Source organism: Lepeophtheirus salmonis, chromosome Z (assembly GCF_016086655.4).
Source record: "Lepeophtheirus salmonis chromosome Z, UVic_Lsal_1.4, whole genome shotgun sequence".
NCBI classification, from domain to species: Eukaryota; Metazoa; Arthropoda; class Copepoda; order Siphonostomatoida; family Caligidae; genus Lepeophtheirus; species Lepeophtheirus salmonis.
This window is the reverse complement of record NC_092584.1, coordinates 23,927,511-23,951,244: the sequence shown is the minus strand read 5'-3', so window position 1 is coordinate 23,951,244 and position 23,734 is coordinate 23,927,511. Positions and strand designations below refer to the sequence as shown.

At 33.2% G+C, this 23,734-nt stretch overlaps 1 protein-coding gene across 1 annotated transcript in view; it reads left to right on the top strand.

Annotated features, from left to right (window-relative positions):
• Positions 1–19,786, top strand: part of LOC121130540 (protein timeless-like) — a 31,536-nt gene extending 11,750 nt beyond the window's left edge. Inside the window, exons 2-17 of the mRNA XM_040726277.2 lie at positions 11,184–11,437; positions 12,741–12,918; positions 12,987–13,237; positions 13,292–13,494; positions 14,802–14,872; positions 14,919–15,100; positions 15,182–15,308; positions 15,382–15,599; positions 15,663–16,067; positions 16,133–16,791; positions 16,866–17,121; positions 17,185–17,632; positions 17,704–17,959; positions 18,023–18,484; positions 18,557–18,800; positions 18,864–19,786. Coding sequence (XP_040582211.2) covers positions 11,184–11,437; positions 12,741–12,918; positions 12,987–13,237; positions 13,292–13,494; positions 14,802–14,872; positions 14,919–15,100; positions 15,182–15,308; positions 15,382–15,599; positions 15,663–16,067; positions 16,133–16,791; positions 16,866–17,101 — 2,784 coding nt within the window. The 3' untranslated portion in view covers positions 17,102–17,121; positions 17,185–17,632; positions 17,704–17,959; ... (1 more) ...; positions 18,557–18,800; positions 18,864–19,786. The remainder of the gene's footprint in view (positions 1–11,183; positions 11,438–12,740; positions 12,919–12,986; positions 13,238–13,291; positions 13,495–14,801; positions 14,873–14,918; positions 15,101–15,181; positions 15,309–15,381; positions 15,600–15,662; positions 16,068–16,132; positions 16,792–16,865; positions 17,122–17,184; positions 17,633–17,703; positions 17,960–18,022; positions 18,485–18,556; positions 18,801–18,863) is intronic.
• Positions 19,787–23,734: the final 3,948 nt, after the last annotated feature.

Sequence of the window (23,734 nt, the reverse complement as noted above, 5' to 3'; positions counted from 1 at the left end):
TCCAATGGTCTTTGTCTCCTTTCCTTTGCACAAACAAAGACTTCGCAACCTTTTATTTCATCCTCAATATTTCTATCCATATTTGTCCAATAGAAATATTGTTTAGCTAATAATTTTGACTTTGTCATTCCAGGATGCGCTGATAAAGGATGTACATGTACAGTCGCAATAACTGTACGAATATCTTTTTCCGGTACACAAATTCTCATATTTCCATTTTCCTTATCCTTCATATACAATTTACCATCAATTAAATGTAATTGATTATATATTCTAAGATAAGCTTTAATTTCCCGCGACAATAATTTATTACCTTGTGCTTTAATTTCCTCAACCGTTTTGTTTTTCGTTAACAAACATTTAATATATTTCATGCAAGTATCATCACTTTGTGACCTATAAAAATCTAGTTTTATAAATTTATCTGTTGAGATATCATCAATTTCATTTTCATTGATTTCTTTTCCCTTATCTTGTACCTCAATCATCTCTTGCTCTATTACCTTGATCCTTTCTTGTTCTTGATCAAGTTGTTTTTTCCTGCGTCGAGTTGTTACCGCAGCAACATTTGCAATGGGTTTGCCTATAGCTTTCATTAGTTTAAAATCATATTCATTGGGCTTTTTACTTTCTTCCGTTACACCTTCTTCATGGTCGGGTCTTCTACTCAAAGAATCAGCATTCTGATTTCTTTTTCCAGGTTTATACTTAATTTCAAATTCATATTCCATAAGCCTCTCCTTCCATCTGTGTAACATTCCAGTAAGCGCAACTGATTTCATGAACCATTGTAAAGGTTGATGATCAGTCCTGATTTCAAACTTTCTTCCCATTATAAAATACTTAAAATGTTCTACAAACTCGACTACAGCTAGCAATTCCTTCTGCGTTGCAGAATAATTTCTTTGTGATTGATTAAGGGACTTGCTACCGTACGCAATCGGATGTTCTTTACCATCATCCCCTATTTGCGTTAACATGGCGCCAATGGCAAAATTTGAAGCATCTGTTTCTACAATAAATTCTTTTTAAAAGTCTGGGGTATTTAATAATGGTTTTACCTGCAACCTTTTCTTTAATTCATTAAATGCTTCATCTTGGCTCTTAGCCCACTGCCATTCTACATCTTTGCGGAGAAGTTTTGCAATTGTTTCAGCTATTTTAGCATATGATGCTATAAATTTACGATAATAAGAGGTCTTGCCCAAGAAGGTTTGGAGATCCCTCTTGTAGCAGGAATAGGCCAATGCTGAACAGCTTCTACTAGTCTATCAGCCGGAGCAACATGTCCTCCCCATATCTCGTGCCCTAACCAATTCGTCATAGGCGTAAACAAATCTGTTTTCGTAGCCTTTACCCTGAGATTAGCCTTCTCAGTCCTGAGCATAAATTCAGCAAATCTACATAGTGTTTGCATGAACGTACATCCTAAGATGAGATTGTCATCAAAGAATCCGAGGAGTCCTCGCCGGTCTAGTTGTGGACCATAAACTTGACGCATTAATCGTGCATATGTCCCGCACGCATTCTTGGGTCCAAAAGGCATCCCAAAGGAATTTATAAGTCCCAAATGGGGAAACAATTGTTAACTTGTTCTGATCCTCATTCACTTATGGTCGGTTCAATTATTCCTTCCTCAATCCATTGTTGAAGTTGTCCTTTAAAACTTTCTTCCACAGCTGGATTCCTAGGTCTAACCTTCGCCTTCACCGGTTCATTTTCACTAGTATCCACCACAACTTTAATATTTCCGTGCAGCCTACATTGGAGGAGTCTTTTGATAATATACCATAAAATCTATATAATAACTCTTCTACTAGTGCCCGTTCATTACCGCTCAGATAATCATTCTTTCGAACTCTCCCCCCAAACATAATATTAATTTCATTTTTAATTTTCTCTGCCTCACTAGCTACTCTTTTAATAGGTTTTCCAATATATTGAAACAATTTATCTAGTACTAGTGAATAATTAATATTAGGGTCTAATTTTTCAAGTTCTTCAGATGGAGGGCAGATTTTCTCCATCTCCATTGAAGCTAACAAATTTTTATGAGTTGGCGTGTAACGCTTCAATCGTCGGATAGTTCCTATTTTTCTTCCTGGAGCTTTCCGCCGGGGTTCTTCTTCAACAGTCGAAATGACTAATTTTACTCGACTATCGCCCCGCCTCGTCATCCTCACTTCTGTTAATTGTGACTCAAGATTTATTTTCCAATCTTCTTCAGTTGCTGTAAACCATACAATATTTGATGTGCCATCATCAGTTACCTTGTACCCTTTGGCTGTAGCCTCAATTATTACCGTCTTCTCTACGGGAATTACCGTCTTCTCAGTAATAATTACCTCAGCAACTTCTTCATAGTCAATTAACATTAAAGTGGAGACAAGTTCCATTGCCTTGTCGGAACCCAGATATTCTGTTAACCGAATTTCTGTCCCGCTAGTCCCAACCCTAGCAATGATATCCTCACCTAATTCTAATGATATGGACAGCTGTCTCATAGTTTTCAGTGATAGTATAAATGGCACCCTAGCCCACGAACTACTAGGGGTTTATCTTCCATGGTTCTTCTAAATTTTCCACTATGATTACAACCGGTTCAGTAGGAATACCAATAATATCTAACCTATTATCTCCTACTGAACCCACTACAATGTCCGCCTTTTTCAGGTCCTTGCAAGTATTTGACCTCCTCTATAATGCCTCGTCAATAAGATCGAGTGCCCGGTTTCCAGTGTCTGCTAATCCCTGAAACTGCATACCACCCAACTTGGCCCAGAACCAAATTGGCTGACTACCTGGCAGATTTAAGCTTGCTAAACTCGATTCAGCAAATTTGCTCATTGTAGTTTCTTCCCCAAAGTCTTTTGGATGCGTCATATCCCCTTTGGGATTTGTGCTGTCCGCGATGGCGTCGCTTTGGGAAATAATACCTCAGGGGTTCTTCCCCCTTAGGAGTTTCCCGGCTTATTTTTAGCCAAGGGGCAATTTCTTTTAATATGCCCCTCCTTTTGACAGATAAAACACTTTGGTTTCTGTTTAAACCTCGGTGCCGCAGTAGCGCCCTGTCTTTCTTCTTCCTCCCTTTTATACTTCTTTACTATGAAGCAATCCTTCATTTTGTGACGACCCTGAGGGTGGATCAAGCAATGGTCTCCTTGCGTGGGAAGACTTATTGCATCTACCTCCATGGGTTCAACCATGGCGTAATGGGGCTTTGGGGCATTTACATTGGGTGCTTTACTTGGCACAGCTCGTCCCCAATCCCTCTTATATACCTTTTGGTCGACATAATCGACCTGATCCGCCCTCTCATAGTGCTCTATATGTCGAAGCACTTCTTCTGCCGTCATCTCAGGATGGTCATAATTTATTTTCCTAGTAGCTTTTGCAATTACCCTATTTAACAGGCCCTGCAAAAACTGCTTCTTAATCTCATTTGGAAGGCCGCCATCGCCTCTTCTTTCCCCCAACACTATTAATGGCGGTGTCTAACCGCTCCATTAAATGTGTTCCGCCCTTGACTATCTCCAGGGGGACCCCTAAACTCTCGTCAAAGGTAAAATATGTGTCCATGACTATGTGCCGGACTGTCTGTTCCACGGGACCACATGGCCTCTGCTGTCCATTTACACATGAGAATCTCATCCACCCCTGTATCTTTCAGCTGGGACAAAGCACCGATTTTCCAGTAATGGAAGTCAGTACTACCATCATACGCCTTCAGGGGGTTCTTTTGGTTCCCCTGAAATTGTTTTGATGCTTCATTGACCTGTTGGCCAATATACAATATTAGCTGCTCCCTGGTTAAGGTATGTGACCTCGATGGATTGAGATTGTCGCCTGATGCCTGCATTTTCTGTCCTTTAAATTGTTAAAACTAATAGGTCAGTAATTTTATAAAAACTTAATTTGGCAAGACAGCGATTTACTATTTATCCTGACCTCAAAGCGTAATCAAAACTTATTTCAGAATCAAAACGCGAATCAAATGGGCGTATCACTATTCGTCTCACCCCAGCTTAGTCTAAAGAAACATATATAGATACATGAGTCTACTAATTATCTCTACCCCCTTGTGTTCTTTTTCTTTTACTTTCCTTATATTATGTGTAAAGACTTCCTTTGCATTTATGAATTTAGGTAGTTTTATTCCCTCCCGTCTTAATAATATAACCTTCAATTTAATTATTCATCTCCAAATATATATCTGCTATAGATGCCCCACACGGAGTGAACATGTATGTCAGATTATATTCTTCGATCCCACATACATAAATATATACATGTAAAATTGAATACATAAACACAAAATAATTATACAAAAGAGATAACATATATAAATTTGTCTATATACTCCCACTCATCCCATTCCCCTTAAGTCACATGATAATTCAATAATTTTTAACCGACATTAAATTTTATCATTGACTTAAATTTATATTTTGGGTTACTAATTACATATTTCTTTAAGAAATCTACAGTCAGATCTAATAACTACCCTCCGTAAATTTACTGCACTAAACTGTAGGGTGGACAGTGATTTTGCGCATTGATTCTACTTTAAAGGAATACTGAGAAACTTTTCCTGCCCTGTCCTCTACTGCATTAAGATTACGTCACTACCGTTCTCCTCGGGAGGCTTTTCAAATATTAGGTCCTATACCGTACTTACATCTTGAGAGATGTTTACAAAATCTACTTTTACATTACTTTACATTTGCGATTTTCGGCCGATAACAAAAATAAACTAAAGCAAGAGCAAAAGTTGCTCAAGACTGACAGCATCCTACCGACTGCGCCAATTTGTAGTGTCCTTTTCTAGCAATCGTGGAAAAGGCTACTACAAAGTTTACTTATATTTTTTGTTTGGATTAATATAAGATCAATATTTGATAAGCATTCCTTCTCAGGATACAATTTAGTGGGAGTCAAATGAGAACGCCGCTGTGATCAATGGGATAACTATTAGGCCTACCTTAAGTTGTTGTTTTGGAGTTTAGGGTTGATAATAAGAATCACGTAGTACGTTTGCACACTGCGTTATTTATTACTTAGTTCTTCGGAGATAATCTGGCGATTGATTCCCCTACATACATCATAACATATATTTATAGACGTTTGGGGTCTAATGCTAGTTGTTCTAGAACTCTCCAATTCGCCTCATCACCTGCTCCCAGCATGTGATGTTTGGCCTTGGTGATTACCATCATACGCGTATCATATTCAGACACACAACTCAGCAATAAACCTCTCAACACATCATTTATCACCAAACATAATATTAAAATAACAATAACTCATGATAGCTTAAATCTGATAAATATATATATACAATAACAACTATCGTTCACATCATCATACATAATACATCCATCTGGTGATACTACAATATTTGGACTGAGAATCAATAAATGACAATGCTTAAGAGAACAGTTCAACAGTTTGGACATCAAAATGCGATGTAGAAGGTATACAAAACCAGAAATATGAAATGTACCGTAGCAAATACTGAATGTAAAAAGCTGTGTTATTTCATTTTTGAAACAATTGAACAAGTAGCCAGATAAAAGAAAGTATCATATGGCTGTAGTGAAAAGGAAAATACATGGAAGACTTATTTGGTTCAATGATAATTTATTGATGAAATCTTTCAAATGTGCAAACAGTATTTTCATAATCTTTGTCTGAGATCTTGTAATAACGAGTAGTGAAACTAGACATGGTAGGAGGGGAAATGTATATTGGTACATGATCAAAGCATTTGTCGACATTTCTTGGCCGGTGAAACAATCTTCTCAGCCCATGTGGATGGAGGACTTTCACTTCAAAATCACCCTTTTCGTCACTAACACTCTCTACCAATCCAACCCCCCAGTGAGTGTCGTATATGCATGTGATGTATGATGCAACTGTGGGGTTGACGATGCTTGCTTCAGGGGTGCTGTTGAAACTGAACACTGCAACAGTCTTTGTATCTTCACTGGTCAGAGAGGGAGTGATGGTGAAAGTTGATGTTGGTACAAAATGATAACTGCTTCGTGTTCCCGGGATAGTTCTACCAAAGTTAAAACGTTCAACGAAACTTTTACAGACATGTTCATTCGCTCTTTGCTGATGTCAAAGAAACGAATGTTGGTGAGTTCCTCCCTACACTCCTCATAGCTACATGTCTCTTCACAAATCGCCCAACTACGCCACAGGGGGATTTACGATGACTGGTAGCGAAGAAAGTCCGGAGAGCTTCAATCCCGAAGTCTTGCTTGTGACGACAAAGGTTGATGAAGTTTTTGTAATTTTGTACTGCCCCACACAACCATCGGAAAAGTAGTGAAACTTGTTGATGTGGGGATATATGTCTTTAATGTACTGTGTCATCATCGTCGGTACTTCGTTTACAAATGCCGTGTCGTTTTTATTGTCGTTGGAGACGAAGCACAAAGAATCATGTTTCAGATTTCCCTCATCGTCCAGAATTTAGATGGCAATAGGATGAAGAGTGTAGTAAATCTTACTCAAATGAGTCCTGGACAATAAACTGATATTTCTCAGCGAAGTCACCAAGTACCAAAGCTTCTGTACTGCCCGGGATTTCCTTTCTGGATTTCAGGTACTAACCTGACATTGACTAGATAGGAATATTTTGTCAGGTCGTCAATAAGTTCAATGAGCAAATGTTTGATACTGGTCACATGTTGTGATCGGGGGTTGGCATTGGGAATAGTTGGGTAGTGGAACTCTGGTTCAGTAATTCAAAGGTAATCAGCTCCGGTTCAGTGAATTCACATCATGGAAATGCAATTGTCTGTGCTACAGACAAGTTTCTCCATGAGATTCTTATAAGTGATTATCCATCAGAAGTTTGACATCATGGAAATGTACATATACAAACAGAGTTGTCTTGCCCTAGCTATAATGCTCGCAAAGAACCAAACTATCCATAGTTTCTGGAGACACAGTCTCACCTCGTTCAGAATTTGGCATTGCCAGAATTCCCTTCTCCTGTTTGAGATCCCTGGCTTTTCGGATGAGGTACTCGGACACACGGAACTGGTGTGCATCATAAGATTACAACAAGCTGTCAGGAACGAGAGTCAACAGTTGGACATTCCAGGGGCGTCTGCAGGATTATACTTTGGAGATGGGGGAACTTGGTTTTTAGATTTTTTTTGAAAAAAAAATCTAAAAATTCAATTTTTTTTTTAAATTTCAAGTCATACATTTATTTTTTTCAAAAAATTTCATAAATCCACAGATGTTAACAAAAAAAAATCCAATATTAAATTTATAGAAGAAAAAAAAATCTTTATTTTTTTTTTTTTTTTGGGGGGGGCTCTTGAGTCCAACAAGGACTCATGCTTATAACTCGCCGACAAATCATCAATGTGACTCTCAAGAATATAATAGCAAGAGTAACAGCATTAAAAATTAAAATCACTGTTCAGGTTGCAACCACAAAAAACTATACAGCTTATCTGAGTCATATTTTCTCAAATTCCATATGAGTTGGCTTGTTCATCTTAAGCATTTTTAGTTTGCAATTTTTCTTGTTTTTTTTGACAACCAAAACAGTACTTTTTCATCATTATTACTGAATTCTAAAGAAGAGAACATCCCTAAGGGGCGTCCGCTTCTCAGCTGTAATGAATACATTTTCGATGACTTCCTTAATACAGCGGCCTAAAGATTGACCGATAAAATATTTCAGATTAAGGGGTTTTGAATATTGGCCTATGATCACTAGTATCCAAAATAACAAAACTAAGACACCCCGAACAAACAGACTGATATGTCTTAGTTTGTTTTAAAATATAGGCAGCAATATGATATAAAATGTCAGTTTGTTGTTCAGACAACAAAGTATCTTCTTGTAGCTAAGGAGTTAGTTCTTGAAGAAAAGATGAATTATCTGCTTACTCTGATTTATTTCTTCCTTCTTTTAAATCATCTAATAAATTAATTAGATATTCACCTTCATCATATTGATAATTGGAAGATCCCTTTTCCTTCATGAACTGACTTGACGCGATTATTCTAAGATTATTTTTGAGTCTCTTATGATGTTGGAGTTGTGCTCTTTTACCGAATAATGCTGAATGAATTTTCCACGGAATCTTGAGCAAATCTTCCAGTCAAAATGAATCAAAATCCTTCATCAATTCAATTATGTCTTTAGGAAAATTAAATATTTTCCTAGGCAATTACTAGAAGTTGATCCATTATTACAATACACTGCACTACACGTTACCATTATCTAAAATATATTGCTATTAATAAATATTGGGTAATTATGATATATAATTAAATAAATCCCACAATAAAGAACCCTAAATTGCTTTCAATACCTTTAAATTGTACCTAAAAGCAACAGACAATTTTAAGCCAATCGGCAAAGAGAAAACATGATCTTCTTTACTGAGTGTCTACTCTTTCCCTTGAGTACTTTAGTTTAGATGTCGATACTCAATTGTACAATGAGCCTAACAAAGGACTTAGAATTATAGCTCCACAACAGGTCCTCAAATTACTCTCCTACTTTTATGTGCACACACGAATGTTCAATTAGGTTTTGAATATAATTGAATGAAGTAGAGAGGGTAGTTCCCTAATCAGAAGAAAAAAATAATGATAAGAGATGAGGAAAAGAAAATTCATTCTTCAGATCACCAATTCTTAAAAAACATGCCAGCTAAAAAATACAAAATATTAATTACAAAGATCAAGGAAATGTTGTTTTTACTTGTATTTTATCACTTCCATATTCAATCCTAGTGGTTACTGGTGCACTAATGACGAATCTGTAATTAGTTTTTTCATATCTAATCTGGTTTTGGAGTATTTCTAATTTGAATTTGTAGAATATTTGGATTGAGAAGGCTGTCTTTTCTGCTTATATCATTCCTAGAAAAGGAGTTGTATTTTTATTAATTGAACAATCAATAACCATTTTCAATCGCATTCGATTTTTGCTCATCATTCGACGAACTTGCATGTGAACTTTAGAACTTATATCGTGATTAAAAGCAATGTCCTTCTCATCGACAGCCTGTCGACTTCAAATATTAAATTTCCTTAAAAAAAATCCTTAATTTTGGAGGGGGCTACTACCTGTGGAAGCCCCTCGTATTAAGCAATTATATAGGTCTGAATGACTACGATGTCTATCCTCAATTCTACTCCGAGTCCAACAAGGACATAACCTTATAACTACTGTTGTGTCAGTCCCGTGTCTTAAGACCGGGCCTTAAGACTGTGAGTACTGGCACTGATTAAGGAATAAGAAATAAAGTTGTGTCTCGTCATCGAGGGCCGAACTTTATAAGTTCTTATCACCACCGATATGGGTCAGTGAACGAAACCCGACCGAAACTGATCTTGACTGGGCTGTAGTCTTCAATCCTTGATAAATATGAGACATATCGATATTAACAACGGATTATATTATTATATAATTTTATTATTTATCACAAATACTCTTTATCAAAGTATCAAAAACATAATACAATTTCATATTTTTATATTACTCGGATTAATTTAGTCCAGCATTGATTTAAGTGTATGGATAATAACCATCATCATATAATAACTATCGGCATCAATGTGCTAGTTTAAGACCTGTAAGAGAGCATTTCAATCCAGTTTTACATGTCAATTCCAAACAAAATTTCGTTCTATCAAATCTTTGACAATATAGCTCAAATTAAAGGACATTTTATGATGTTTTCATTGTCTACTGAAAAACGAAAAAAAATTGAGTGTTTTTTATATAAGTTTATAGGTTAAAACTTTTCTTGAGCCCAGAATATGCTAGCTTTGGAGTTCAAGTGGAGTTGCAAGACATGGCTATGGAGCCCAAATCAAGTCTCGTGTCTTTGATTATGAGGTTGTCTTCAAAATATGCACTCAAGTTCCCATCTTTCACAATAATTGACCATTGTATCTTAAATTATACATTTGCTATTATATTATTCATTATTCTAAAAAAATTAATAACTCATAAATGAATAATTAAAAAATCCTCTTATCCTGGGTGCAGTTTCTAAAAAGGAAAATATTCAATAATAAATATAATTTCTTCTTTCCCAAGAGCAGTGTGAGGTGTGCTTCATCCTCTTCATTGTATCCCAGATTTACTTCAATTATTGAATTAAGTGTAATGAACAATTAAAATTTTATAGGCAAGAACGTTGACCTTAATAATTTCATACACAATTTACTCGGTGATTATTTATTACAGATTAATTCATCTAATCTTCTTATTTATATTCAAGTTCAAAACTTTTTATTTCACATTTTATTTAGAATTTAAAAATGCCTTTTCCACCAGCAAAAATCAAGGACTGCATTTCAATGGGTAGTAGGTCAAAGCGTCGTGCAACAGAACGTCGACCGACAAAATGTCCAATGGACAAAATTCGAAGTTTAGTCTATTCGACATTTTGTCCATTCCACTTTTTGTCGGTCGACGTTTTGTCAGTCTACTTTTTGACGGTCGACGTTTTGTCCACGCACTGTTTCATTGGGCTGAGCTTTTAATACAGTCAAGCCTTCTTAAAAAATGTCGATTATGATTGATTATTTCTGTTTAACTTTTAATTTGGGATGGATTATTTAATAAAAAGGAATGTTTTTTGGGTCAAGTTTGTTCAAAAATTAAATAAAATATAATTAAGGGTTTTGAAAAAGGAAATTTGATTCAAATCAAATTAAAAACATACATAATATATAATATAATTAGATATAATATTCTAAGGGAGTTGCAAACTAAGCTATAATTAAAAAAAAAAGAAATAAGACAATTTAACGAAGGTTGAAACTTTGTAATATATACTTATGACTAGTTAAGGGTGGGTCCTTATTTATTAGGTCTAGTCCAGTCCAGTCTTATGATCGGTCCTTAGGACTGTCAACTGATTAAAAAGAAGACAAAATAAACTTGTGTGAAGTCATCAAAGAAATAACTTTATTAGTTTTTAGGAACGATATGCAGGAAGACCAACACAGCCCTAGATATTAACATCCTGTGAAAATCGACTTAGGTTGCCACTGTCACAAGTCACAATATTTTAAGCTGTCATGTAAAAAAAAAAAAAAAAATAGCCAATACTTTTTAAGCTTTTCCTCTATTTTTTTTTTTTTTTGTTCAAAGTGAATGATAATTTTTTTTATATCTTTTCCAGATGGACTGGGTAGCTATTTCTCCTTCCAGCGACATGGAAGTCCTGGAGTTGGGTTACTTTATGGGGGATAAATATTATTTGTCAGATGATGCACAAGAGAAATTAGAAAACACATATCTGAAGCTTTGTGATTCTGCGTCAAGTAAAAAAACCAGACAAATGATCATGTTTAGAAACTTTATAGATACAGATATCATTCCCGTCATCAGTGCACATGTTGAAGATAATCTATTTATTTATGAGGCTATGATAAAGTGAGTAGGGCTAGCATTTTTTTTTTTTTTGACTATTATGATTAAAGAAATTGAAATTTCATTTGGTAAATAATCGTCCACTTTTTTTTAGCATAATAAAATTCATGTACATTTGTAAACACTACCTAAAAAATATCGCCATATTTATATTAGAGGGTTGCGTATATTTATTGTTCCATCTTTAAAGTTTAAATTAAACGCTTATTTATAAGAAATTCTAAGTTCGTCGGTACGACTGAATTTCTAAGTATCTCCACTTTTAAATGATATATCACTTGTAATGCGATTTGTGGTAGAGCACGAGGAACGAGCGGAGCGAGACATATGGTATTACTGAATTTTGACCATTGTTAATATCATCTGTCAGTTATATGATTTTTTTTTTGGGTGGGGGAGGGGGAGAAAAGGAAGTATTACTATAAAGAAGAGAACCTTCTATATTTAAAATAGTGCAGTGATAATATTTCAATTAATATATATTTATTTAATTGTACATTTTTCAATCATTTTACACCAAGGATACGCAATGATTCTTCTTTGATAAAATACCCATGACTTATTAAATGACAGACAAAAAAGACAAATCAATCGTTTTTCCTTTTCTAATCGGTGTAATTAGTTTTTCTTTACACTGATTCCTTCTGTATGGCACACATGTTCCAGTCGGAGTAAAAAATATCGATACAAAGACATCTGGGACAACGAATAGTAGATTAGATCGTAGCACAAAGGTCCAATTAGAAGATTGCCGACATTGCATGAAGTAAATATGCAGACTGTCCAGCTCAGTGCTGCAAATCATTGCTGGTCACTGATCAATGATCAGAGTAAATTCACCCGTGATCCGCCATAGCCTTTATACCTTGATCATCATTTTTTTATATTAAGTAACCTAACACAGTGCGCAACATAAAGTTAGCTCACATTCATTTAAGGTGTAATGGCAAATAACAGCCTTATCCACAGGTGATGTTACTGGTATTCCTGTCATTTTTTTATGTTCCTTTATTTGTCGGATGTAATATACATTAAGCATATTTTCTTCTCTTGGATCACAACTCACGTACATTGAGTTCAAAAGATTAATTTCTACCTAGTGCGTTGTCGATGTCTTTAATTCCTATTTAATTTAAGTCAAGTAGGTTTAAAGAGTTTAAAAATCAAATTTATATTTCTAAAATTTTTACTTTAGCCTGAATAAAAGATGCATAAAAAAGTCATTAAAATCGATATTAGAACCGTTAGAACCATTTGATATATTTATAAGCACACATTTTTACAAAATATTTTACTATATTGACAGAGTATTATCTGAGCTCACAATACCATTTGAGGACTACATTGATGTTTTCATTAAATCCAACGATTCTCGTCTATATCGCTATGAATTGATAAACTTTTTGGATGAAGTTAAAAATAGGTTCACGAACACTCTTTTACTACGCAAAATAATAACTCCTGCCCAATATATTCTAAAAGAGGTACGCATTTTATGCAAAAATGATAACTTTGATGGTTATCAATACATGTTTCTAATTTCTATATATAGGATTTGCCATTTCGCAAAAAGGAGTCAAATATAATAGAACATTTATTTCGATTAGTTGCTAATATTTTGAGTATACCAGAGCCTTCAAATGCTATATCTGCTCAATCCGTTTCATCCATCTCCCATTCCACAACAACAGTTTCATCCTCCCAAAGTCAACGTCAGAATCAAATAATTTGGAACTTTTTCGCTGCGGATCTAGATAAGTTCATTTTATTAGCTATTGAAGAAGACATTGACTCAAATCAATGGTAGGCATTCAAAGATTTAGTATTCAGTATGAACCATATTTTACTTTACAACAGGAGTACTCAAATTTTGGAGGTCATTACTCTGATATTCAAGGATCAAAGTGTGAGTCAGCTTGAACGTATTCTTAGAGAATTGTTGGGAAATCCTGATTTGGATGACAGCTATGAAGACAATGAGAGTAATTTGTCTTCTTCACTGGAAGATATCTCTATGAACGAGGACTCTTCGGACAGTTATACTCAAGAGAAAAACGGAAGTAAAACAATATTTAACAATTGCATCCTTCCTTTTAGGAAGTTTTTGCAAAATAATGAAGGAGTATTTAAAAAAAAAAAATGAAATTTATTTTCTTAGAAAATGTCATATATAAAAAAAAATTAAGAAAATGTAATTTAAAATAAAAATCTTAAAGGGTGTCAAAAATAAAATTTGAAATTCATTTTCTATTTGGAATTTTTTTCTTTAAATCCATAGCTATACACAGATAAATTTTTTGGATAAAAAATTTTAAATATTTAATTTTTTTTTCAAAAAAATTATATCTTAAATTTTGCCGATATTTTTTTAAATCAACTACTATTTACTAAAAATTAAAGTTCAGTTTTGTTTTTTCAAAAATCTACATCTGTTCACAAAATGTTAAGTTTTTTTGGAAAAAAAATTCAAAAATCAACTGCTGTTCACAAAAATTAATTATTTATTCTGCTCCATAATTTGCCCAAATTACCTTTTCTTAAAGAAAATTAATCTTAAAAAAAAATTTTACACTTATGTCCGGTCTAAAAAATTTTCATCCTAATCAAAACAAAAATTTAGAAAAAAGTAAAAATTCTTTAATTTGGGCAACCCCTCAGGTGTTACTCTACATTATTCATATGTATATTCTCACGTAGTTACTCAATACTACGATGTTATCTTCTCAAGAATATAAGAAAAATAATTGCACTTTTGAAAAAAATAAAATATGACATGATCAAGGTTAATAGACCATCATGTAATAGGGCTTGCTAGAATTTTCAATCTGACGTATTGTACCGACTGCTGGGGAAGACAGGCAGATTTTGATAAAACACGCAACCACTTTTAGTTTATGACGTCACTTTTGCTAGAATTTTTAATTCAATGTATCCAGTATCGTTACGACAGCTGAGCAAGAAAAACAGATTCTGACAAAACACGCAACCACTCATCTACTTTGACATAAATATTAAAAGCGTAGTGGAAGTCAAACATATGTTGTACACGCGTTATGGTATAGCCTTGGGCATGATGTGCCTGAGAGTCCTTTCGATTGTTGCTAAGTCTTATCTAAAGTCACATTCACTTTTTAAGACAAAGTATTTTTTTTTCTATTTTCAGATGACTTGATCTTAACGTTTGAGAGATTTCATTCATTTTTACGTACCGTTTTTATTCTTCTCTCAATTCTATACAAATACTCATACTCAGAAAAGAACCCTGCACATTTATCTTTGCCCAAAGCTCCCCTCACTCTAAAACCAGCCCTGATCCTAACATATAAGTTTTCTATGAATTACCTTAATTATATTTATTCAAAATTAGATGCGAACCACCTAAAGAATTACAATGATGACGCCATGGCTTGCCAGTCTTCTGACTCTGACTTGAAAGAAGTAAGTGGGTAAAAAAAAAAATAATATATCATAATCTGATTTATAGGCTTCAAGCAACAAAATTTGTGGTCATAACAAACACTCAACCTCAATTAATAAAACATCCAGCGCCGAATTAGAAGAGACTGTGAAAGAAATGGTTAATTATTGGATAACAACTCTCCCTGGAGATACTAAGATGGATACCGAAGTCTCAACTGAGTCATCATCCAATGACAATGATCAATGGTATAATGAAATTCATCATTCTTTCTTCTTTTGTCAAAATATGTAGGATATGTTATTCGTGATTAACAAAATATTTTATAGTACAAGTATACCACAAAATAAAAGAATACCTATTGGTCCTGATGTATCAGCTTCAGAAAAGCGGGAAATTCGAAGGAAGAAGATCTTGAAAATGGTGGATGATTTAATGAAGAAACGTAGAGAACAGGTTAGTCAAAATTCATTGAACCCTCTTTGTTTATTTTTTAATAGCTTGTATAAATCATTTTGTTTGTTCTTAGTCAACGGTTGATGATGAAGGCGTCTCAAGACTTTTAACAGAGTTTACTATTTGTTTCATTATGCGTGGCTATGGAAATCTCATTCAAAATTTAAGATTAAAATTAATGACTGAACAACCAACATCCACATTTACAAACATGCATTCTCGTTTCCTATGGTTAATAACTTTCTTTATGAGCTTTGTAGAAGATTTGGAAGTAGAATTACCAGTGATAGAGTATGTACTTTTTCAATGATTTTTTTCGCTTGATGGCTTGGTGCTATTTACATTTCATTTCAGACCAGTGTTTTCTCCAGAAATCATGTCAAATATTGTATTTGAAGGCTTACATACATTGGAAAATCTTGAGATTGAATCAAATTCAGATATGCATTACGATACTCTTTTCAAAATGCGTCGGCTTCACCTAGTTGTTTCTGCAATAAAGCAGATTTTAATCACCATTAATTTGATGGAAAATAAGGCAGAGAACTCTGAAACGCGTTATAAAATACATAAAATCATTTGTTTATTTATGGAAATGAGAAATTTGAGACAATTTCATCTTTTATTGATTTGGAAATTCAATTCATCTCATCAAACAAGGGCCTTCATCAATGATGCCATCATGTCCAACCATCAGCTCCTTGTAATGTTTGAAAAAGTTGAGTCATCTGACAAATTTATAAATGAACACTTGGATCAGTGAGTATAGCTACTTAATTATGAATTTAGTCTATAATTAAAAACTGCATGTTTTTAAATGACAGATTTGCCACGGTAGAAGTCATGAGACAATATGGTTATTGCCTAGTAACATTTGAAAGTAATACAGTCTCATTAAACGAAGCTATTTTTAAAATCATGCACTATGTTTCCGTTGATTTAAATTCACCTGAAGCTCTTTGTATACTTCAAATTCTAAATGTATTCTCCGATGTATTGGAAAAGGATCTCTTTGTCGGGGATAAATGGTCAGATTTAATTGAATATGTGACCGAGAGGTTCATGAATACCATACCAGAGGATCCAATCAACGCACTTCTATGTTTTCTAAAAAACATATCTCAATATATCAAAAAAGCTCAAGTAAAGCCGACTTTGGCTAAAAACTATACATCAAGCGATGCAACACGGTGTTTTATTGCTGAGCTTGACTCAAAAAGAGGAGAGTCTGAGAGTGGTCAAGATAATTTGCCTATCACGGATGAAGACATTGAGTTGTCTTCTCCATCATCCTCAGAAACAGTATATGTGGATGAGATTGAAGGACTCAAGGATTTATTATTAATCCTGGGGGAAGAATATCTTATCCATTGCCTTCAAGAGGAGATTATAAATGTTATAGATGTCGATATTAATGAAATATCCAATAGTTTGGTTCAATGCAAAAAAGGAATTTTAGAGCCCATTGCTTACTACTCATTTTGTAAGTATTCATTCTTGATCTTATTTGATGGGAAAAAAAGAACTTGTGGCATATATATATTTTTGCCTGTTTAGTTTGGAATGAGAGCATTCCAATTGTTCCTTGGACCATAAACCAAGAATCTCGACTACAAAAAAATTATTTCTTAATGCTTCTCAAGAAAATTGGGATCTATCTACTTGCAATGAGACATACACGTATCCCTATGATACTGAAAGACTGGCCAATTGATCATCTGCTAACTATTCACAAAAAACTTGATTGTAGTCATGATGTAACCACAGAGTGGAATTTTGCACATGCCAACTAACAAATTGCAAATTTTGAAAAGTAATAATATTTTGGCTTAGGCCTTCCTGAATATTAACACATTCTTATTCATTCTATTTCTAGGCCTAACTTCAAAATATAAAAATACGGAACAAAGGTCGTCTATAAACTTAATTTATTTGTGTTTTTTAAATGTTTATTGTTCGTAGAAAGTTTATGTACAGATGCTTATGCTAATATCTCAAATTCACTAAATGTTATTTGTCTATAATTTTGATCAAGAGATGCAACACGGTCTTTTAGTGCTGAGCTTGGCTCACAAGGAGGAGAGTCTGAGAGTGGTCATGATAATTTGAAAATATGGGATTTTTCTCCACCATCCTCAGAAAAAGTATATGTTGAAGAAATTGAAGGTCTCAAGATTTATCATTGATTCAGGGGAAGGCATATCTTATCCATTGCGTTCAAGAGGAGATTGTACATGTTATACGTGTCAAAACTCATGAAAAATCCAAAAGTTCTGTCGAATGGAAGAAATGAGTTTTGGAGCCCATTGCTTACTACTCATTTTGTAAGTATTCATTCTTGACCTTATTTGATTATAAAATAGACATGTGTCATATTTATTTTTTGTCTGTTTAGTTTGTAATGAGAGTATACCAATGGTACCTTGGAGCATAAACCTAGAATTTGGAACGCAAAAAAATTGTTTTTTAATGCTTCTCAAGAAAATTGAGACCTATCTACCAACAGATAGAAGTACACGTATCCTTCGGATACCAAAGGACTTGTCAATTGATCATATACTAATTGTTCATAAAAAAATTGCTTCTAGTCATGATGTAACCTCAGAGGGAAAATTTGTACATGCTAACAGACAAATTGCAAATTTTGCAAAGTAATATTATTTTGACTTGTGTCTTCCTGGATATTAACACATTCTTATTTATTCTATTTCTAGGCTTAACTTCAAAATATAAAAATATGGAACAAAGGTCGTCTATAAACGTAATTTATTTGTGTTTTTAAATGTTTATTGTTCGTAGAAAGTTAGTGTGCACATGCTTATGCTAACCTCTCAAATTCACTAAATGTTATTTGTCTATAATTTGCATCAAGAAATGCAAAACGGGTTCTTATTGCTGAGATTGGCTCACAAAGAGGAGATTCAGAGAATATTGAAGATAATTCGCATATTGCGGATGAAAACATGGATTTTTCTTCTCTACCATCCTCAGAAAAAGTATATGTGGAAGAAATTGAAGGTTCCAAAGATTTATTATTGATTCAGGGGAAATAATATCTTATCCATTGGCTTCAAGAGGAGATTATAAATAAAACTTGTCAAAACTTATGAAAAATCCAAAAGTTTCTGTCAAATCGAAAAAAGAAGTTTTAGAGCCCATTGCTTACTACTCATTGTGTAAGTATTCATTGATGACCTTATATTGATGAAAAAAAAGAACACGTGTCATATTTATTTTTATCTGTTTAGTTTGGAATGAGGTTCTTTAGAGCATAACAGACGAATTTGGACTACAAAAAATTGTTTTTTTAATGCTTCTCAAGAAAAATGGGATCCATCTACCCACATATAGAAGTACACGTTTCCCTAAGATACCAAAGGACTAGTCAATTGATCATCCGCTAACTATTCATAAAAAACTTGCTTGTAGTCATGATGTAACCACAGAGGGGAATTTTGCACATGCCAACAAACAAATTACAAATTTTGCAAAGTAATAATGTTTTGACTTAGGTCTTCCTGGATATTAATAAATTATTTTTCATTCTGTTTCTAGGCCCAAACTTCAAAATAGAAAAAAATATGGCACGAAGCTCATCTATCAACTTAATTTATTGTGTTTTTTAAATGTTTATTGTTCATGTAAAGTTAATGTGCACAAGCCTATGTTAATATCTCAAATTCACTATTTGTTATTTGTTTATAATTTGATCTTTTTGTGAATCAGTTCTTTTGATGATTCGCTCTTTTAAAGATTCGGTCTTTTGATGATTCAGTTCGTTTGTGTCCACGAACGTGGCCAGAAGTTATCCCCTGTGTAGTTTCGCCCTAGGCAGTTCCGCCCTGCAGAAGTTTCGCCCTCATATACAAATTTTATACCATAAATTGTATCTTCCACATACGATTTAAGGTTTTCCTTTACTCTAACTTGAAGTCCTTTGTATTTAATTATTAAATTATGGCATTTGAGTAATTAATATGAAATCATTGTTGTTTCTGATTATAATGAATTCTAATCATTATATATTTTCTATTTTAAATATATTAAAATTGAATTAAATGCACTCATTTTACAATACTGAATGCTAAAATGCATGACAAATGACTTTAAATGGGGGGAGACCAATTTTTTCCTGGGCAAGACTATCTGGGGCGTAACATTCTAGAACCGTCTGCTAATTATAAAGCACTGAAATATGAAGAAATGAACTACCGTTTTATATTTGAATATATTCATATATAATAATCATTTAAAAAAAATTCAGAGTGAATATAAATATTTTTATTGAAGTTGAGTGATATATTTTATATATTTAGAAATTACGGTATAAACGAACGAATTACTCATGATGCCACTGAATCTGCTTAGTATACTATTTTTTCATTGTCTTAATTTAAAAACTACTGTATTTCAAATATGCATAAAAATAATTTATAACATATAAATATACTTATTGTAATATATTCGTTTATAATTAGGATAAAGTTTTTTCATTGATTTCTTTCGTTCTAAAAAATTAATTGAATTATTTCTTAGTTTCAATTTTTAGCTGTTTTTTTTTTAATAATTGAATGTTGATAAAATATAGCAATGTCTCTGACTGTAGCTGAATCAAAATCCTAGTGAGATATATGATCAACATATATTTTCCTAAAAAATAGCTATAATATAAAATGACATAATAATAATTAACTAATTGAAACAGATACACTTACAAATATCAAAAATTACATAATGACTGAATGAACAGTTCTCTATTCATTATTTAAAATACAAGATATTGTCTCATACAATGTTTCTAATTTATCGTCATGCAACCTTTGATATTTCTTCATCCCTTCACTGATACTGTATGATCGTTGTATAAGATATATTATACAATATTAGACCTATTTTCAAGAAATGGGATCGTGTATTCCCGCGGTTTTTTTTGGGGTTTTTTTTTTTGCTGGACGATTTTCTTTAATCTTGAAAAGTTGATATTCTTGCATTTCCATGGGATCCTTGTTTATATCGAACAATATCTTCATTTTCGTTATTCAAAGTCTTCAATGGACCATAAGATGTACAGAGGAAACGTTTATCCCTTAAAGTCAATCATCTACTATATCCATCTACCTTCACCGTGTATTGGCCATTATCCCTGACTTCCATTAAAGTCCCCATCCTATCCTATCTTTTAGCATGAAGTCCATATTGATTTTGTTTTATTACACTATCACCAACTTACAACACCCTTCTGTTTTTAGAACCAATACCCAGAGTATTATAAACAGTATCTTACCTCTAATGTCTTTTTTCTAATTTTCTATGCATTTCATCATTTTGGATCAATTTGTAGGTTAAAAAACTTCTGATCACATAAGTTCAGGCTAGGTACACAGTCCGTCATATGTGTCTCAAAGATCATCATAGCTTGCAATATTTTAGTTCAAGTGTCTAAAGTATTTATCATATTAAGCATTGTCCCTAGGAATGCGTTCGTATTTAGGGTTTCATTTCGACCCCTTTTTTGTTGCATTCTTTTTACTTTTTAACAGCTACTTAAGCTCTTCCGAAATATGTAGACAAAGTACGGTGTTTGATGCCCCATTTTCCTAAAAAAACTCTTTTGTTCCATGGGAAGTAAATTCCAGTCCATTGTTATTCAATATTTCTTCTTGAAATCCGAACGTAGTAAAAAACTTTCTTAAGTATGTCAAAATGCATTTTGACACAATGCATTCATTATTTTCTGTCCACTCTGATAATTTATCCGCAACTATGAGATCCCTACCTCCCTTAATATAGCAATAATCAGCCACTATGGTTTCAAATTGAGAGCTTAGAATACTAGACATAACGGGAGGACATTTAGCTTGTGATGGAGCAGTTGAATCATTCGGGCGGCGTCCCTACTTAGTTTTCTCAATATCTTTAGTTACACCTGGCCAGAATATACATACGGAAGCATGGGTAATCATAGTGGATACACCTTGATGGAGCTTTTCAGGTAGAACAAGTCTGTTATGGTACATAATTACACCACTCACTTATTTAACTTTTCCATCTTTGATTATAGCCAATAATACCTCTGATGCATAATGGGCTAATTTCGCTGATGTAATTATCCTTAGTTGAGATCTATGATTCAGCAACGTCATTACCATATATCTTTCTCTTCTGTTGCTGTGGTATCCTCTATTTCTCCATTAGGATATTGAAATACTGCTTCGGCAATTGTATTTGTTTTATCTGGGAGTACTTATCTATGAGACTGTGTTTCATTCTGATCAGACCAGATTCATAGGCTCTGAAGAACAAGTTTTTTTCTCCTCTAATATGGGATTTTTTTTCTAAAGTCAGGATCTCAAAAAAACTCAATTTTAACATAAACAAAAATAAATTAAAATCCAAAATCGAATTATTGTACAACGGAAAAAGGGAGAAAGTAGATTGAATGTGAATTACAGAGATGAATTAGGAAGAGGATTTGGGGTTCAATGTAATAAGAGTAGGCATGTTACAAAAGAGGGAGTATTCAAATCTTTTTTCTTCTCCACGTATTAAGTTGCTCGAACAACTTAATCTTTAGGAAGTTTAGTGACACATAAAATGCCAAGAATATATACATTTTTTATATCATAAATTTGATGACTTTTTCTTAAAGACATTACAAAAACTTACCATTATAATGCTCTGGAGGGGTTCAACTATATTGGGATTGCAAAAATTCGATATATTTTTTTCGATAGACAGCTTTTTATGAAATAAAGCAGTTCGTAGTCCTTAATAAATAGAGAATGTAAAAAACTGTAGATTTGTGTGGCCGTTTGGGGCAAAAAATAAAACTTTCCAGTTGACAGAGAAAATTTTAAAAATACATAAGGAACCTTGAATATTTTTCTATTAATTGGTGAAAAAAATATATAAGTTGATTGACGGAATCAGTTTTTACGAGATTAAGAAGTTTGTAATAAATAACAGGACTATTTTTTTCTGTTTGAATTGGCTTCTACGTTTTGGGCCAAAAATGTCCCTCCTAATAAATAGATTTTTTTTTTTTTAAATCTAGGTAAGCTGGAATATTTTTCTATTCATTTGTGAAAAAAAACATAAAAATTGATGAACAAAATCAGTTTTTCAGAGATGTAGAAGTTTGTAGGTGTTAATAAATTATGAGACGATTGTCATGTTTGTGTGACTCCTATTTCTTTTCCCGTCATTAAACCTTGTATATTTCCCATCTAAGAAAGTGTAAGTTCCGTGATTGACACATCGACAGTCCTAAATGAAGAGGTACATTATTTGTCTGCTATGATATTTAACGAACTCTGTACGTCATATTTAATAAGCCAGTCTTAAGAACCCAGTGCGATTCAAGGAGAAGAAGGATTTAATTTTCTACCACGAATATCCAGATTTCTAAGTAAATAGCCAATGTATTGTAATCATTGAAGTATTTATGGAAAGAGACACTCCAATTACAACGTAAGAGCCCAGTTTCCAATTCATATTTTGACATTTTTAAGACTTTGTAATATATTTAATAAGAGAGGAATAAATATTTATGGTTTCAAATAAAACTATTCAATTATAATAGCAAATTTAAAATTAAACAATAATGATTGACAGCCTTAAAACTAATAAATATACATTATACAATACATTTGTTAAAGGGTTTGAATGGTTATACTATAGGAACTTATATTTATTTCTGTGTAAATAGGAATTTATAAATATATTATTTTCATTAATTCTTCATTTTGATACAAGATTGTATTTAAAAAAAAAAGAATTCTTCATATTTTTTTATAAAGAGCTCTTAAAACTCTAATAATGGTAAGTTTTACAATTAAATGATTAATGGAACGAGATGATTAAGTCAAAAATTTAAAATTACGAGTATTTGCCGCAATAAAAAAATTAATATTCAAACTCCTTGTAAATAGATTTATTAACCCAAAATGGGTCCGTTATCCTTGAATAAGTAAATAAAGTTCATGCCACATTTGATTTAACCCAAACAATAAGTAGACAAGTAGCGAAACGAGGAAAAAAACAATAAATATATGAAAATGTCTTGGTAAGAATTCAGGCCATCACTCCTTTTCAAATTGTTGTACCGTACCGCCCGCCAGTCATTATAAATGGAAGGATTGCTTTTGTAACGTCAGAGTCGATCATAATATGTTGTTTAGTCATCGTTCTAACACTAATTAGTCATTACTATTATTATATTAAATTCATAAATTTATATTGTGGCTGATGATGGAGTCCCGCAATAAAACATGGAGCTGTGTAGTTACAATTTGTGGCTCACCTAATAATGTGATTGACCCCGATTTCTCTAAGGATTGCTTAAGGAGAAAGAATTAGAAAAGAGTCCGCCATCAAAAGGGTCGCCTTGGAAAGACACCTAGAATTTGTGAAAGTCATTTTGAGGA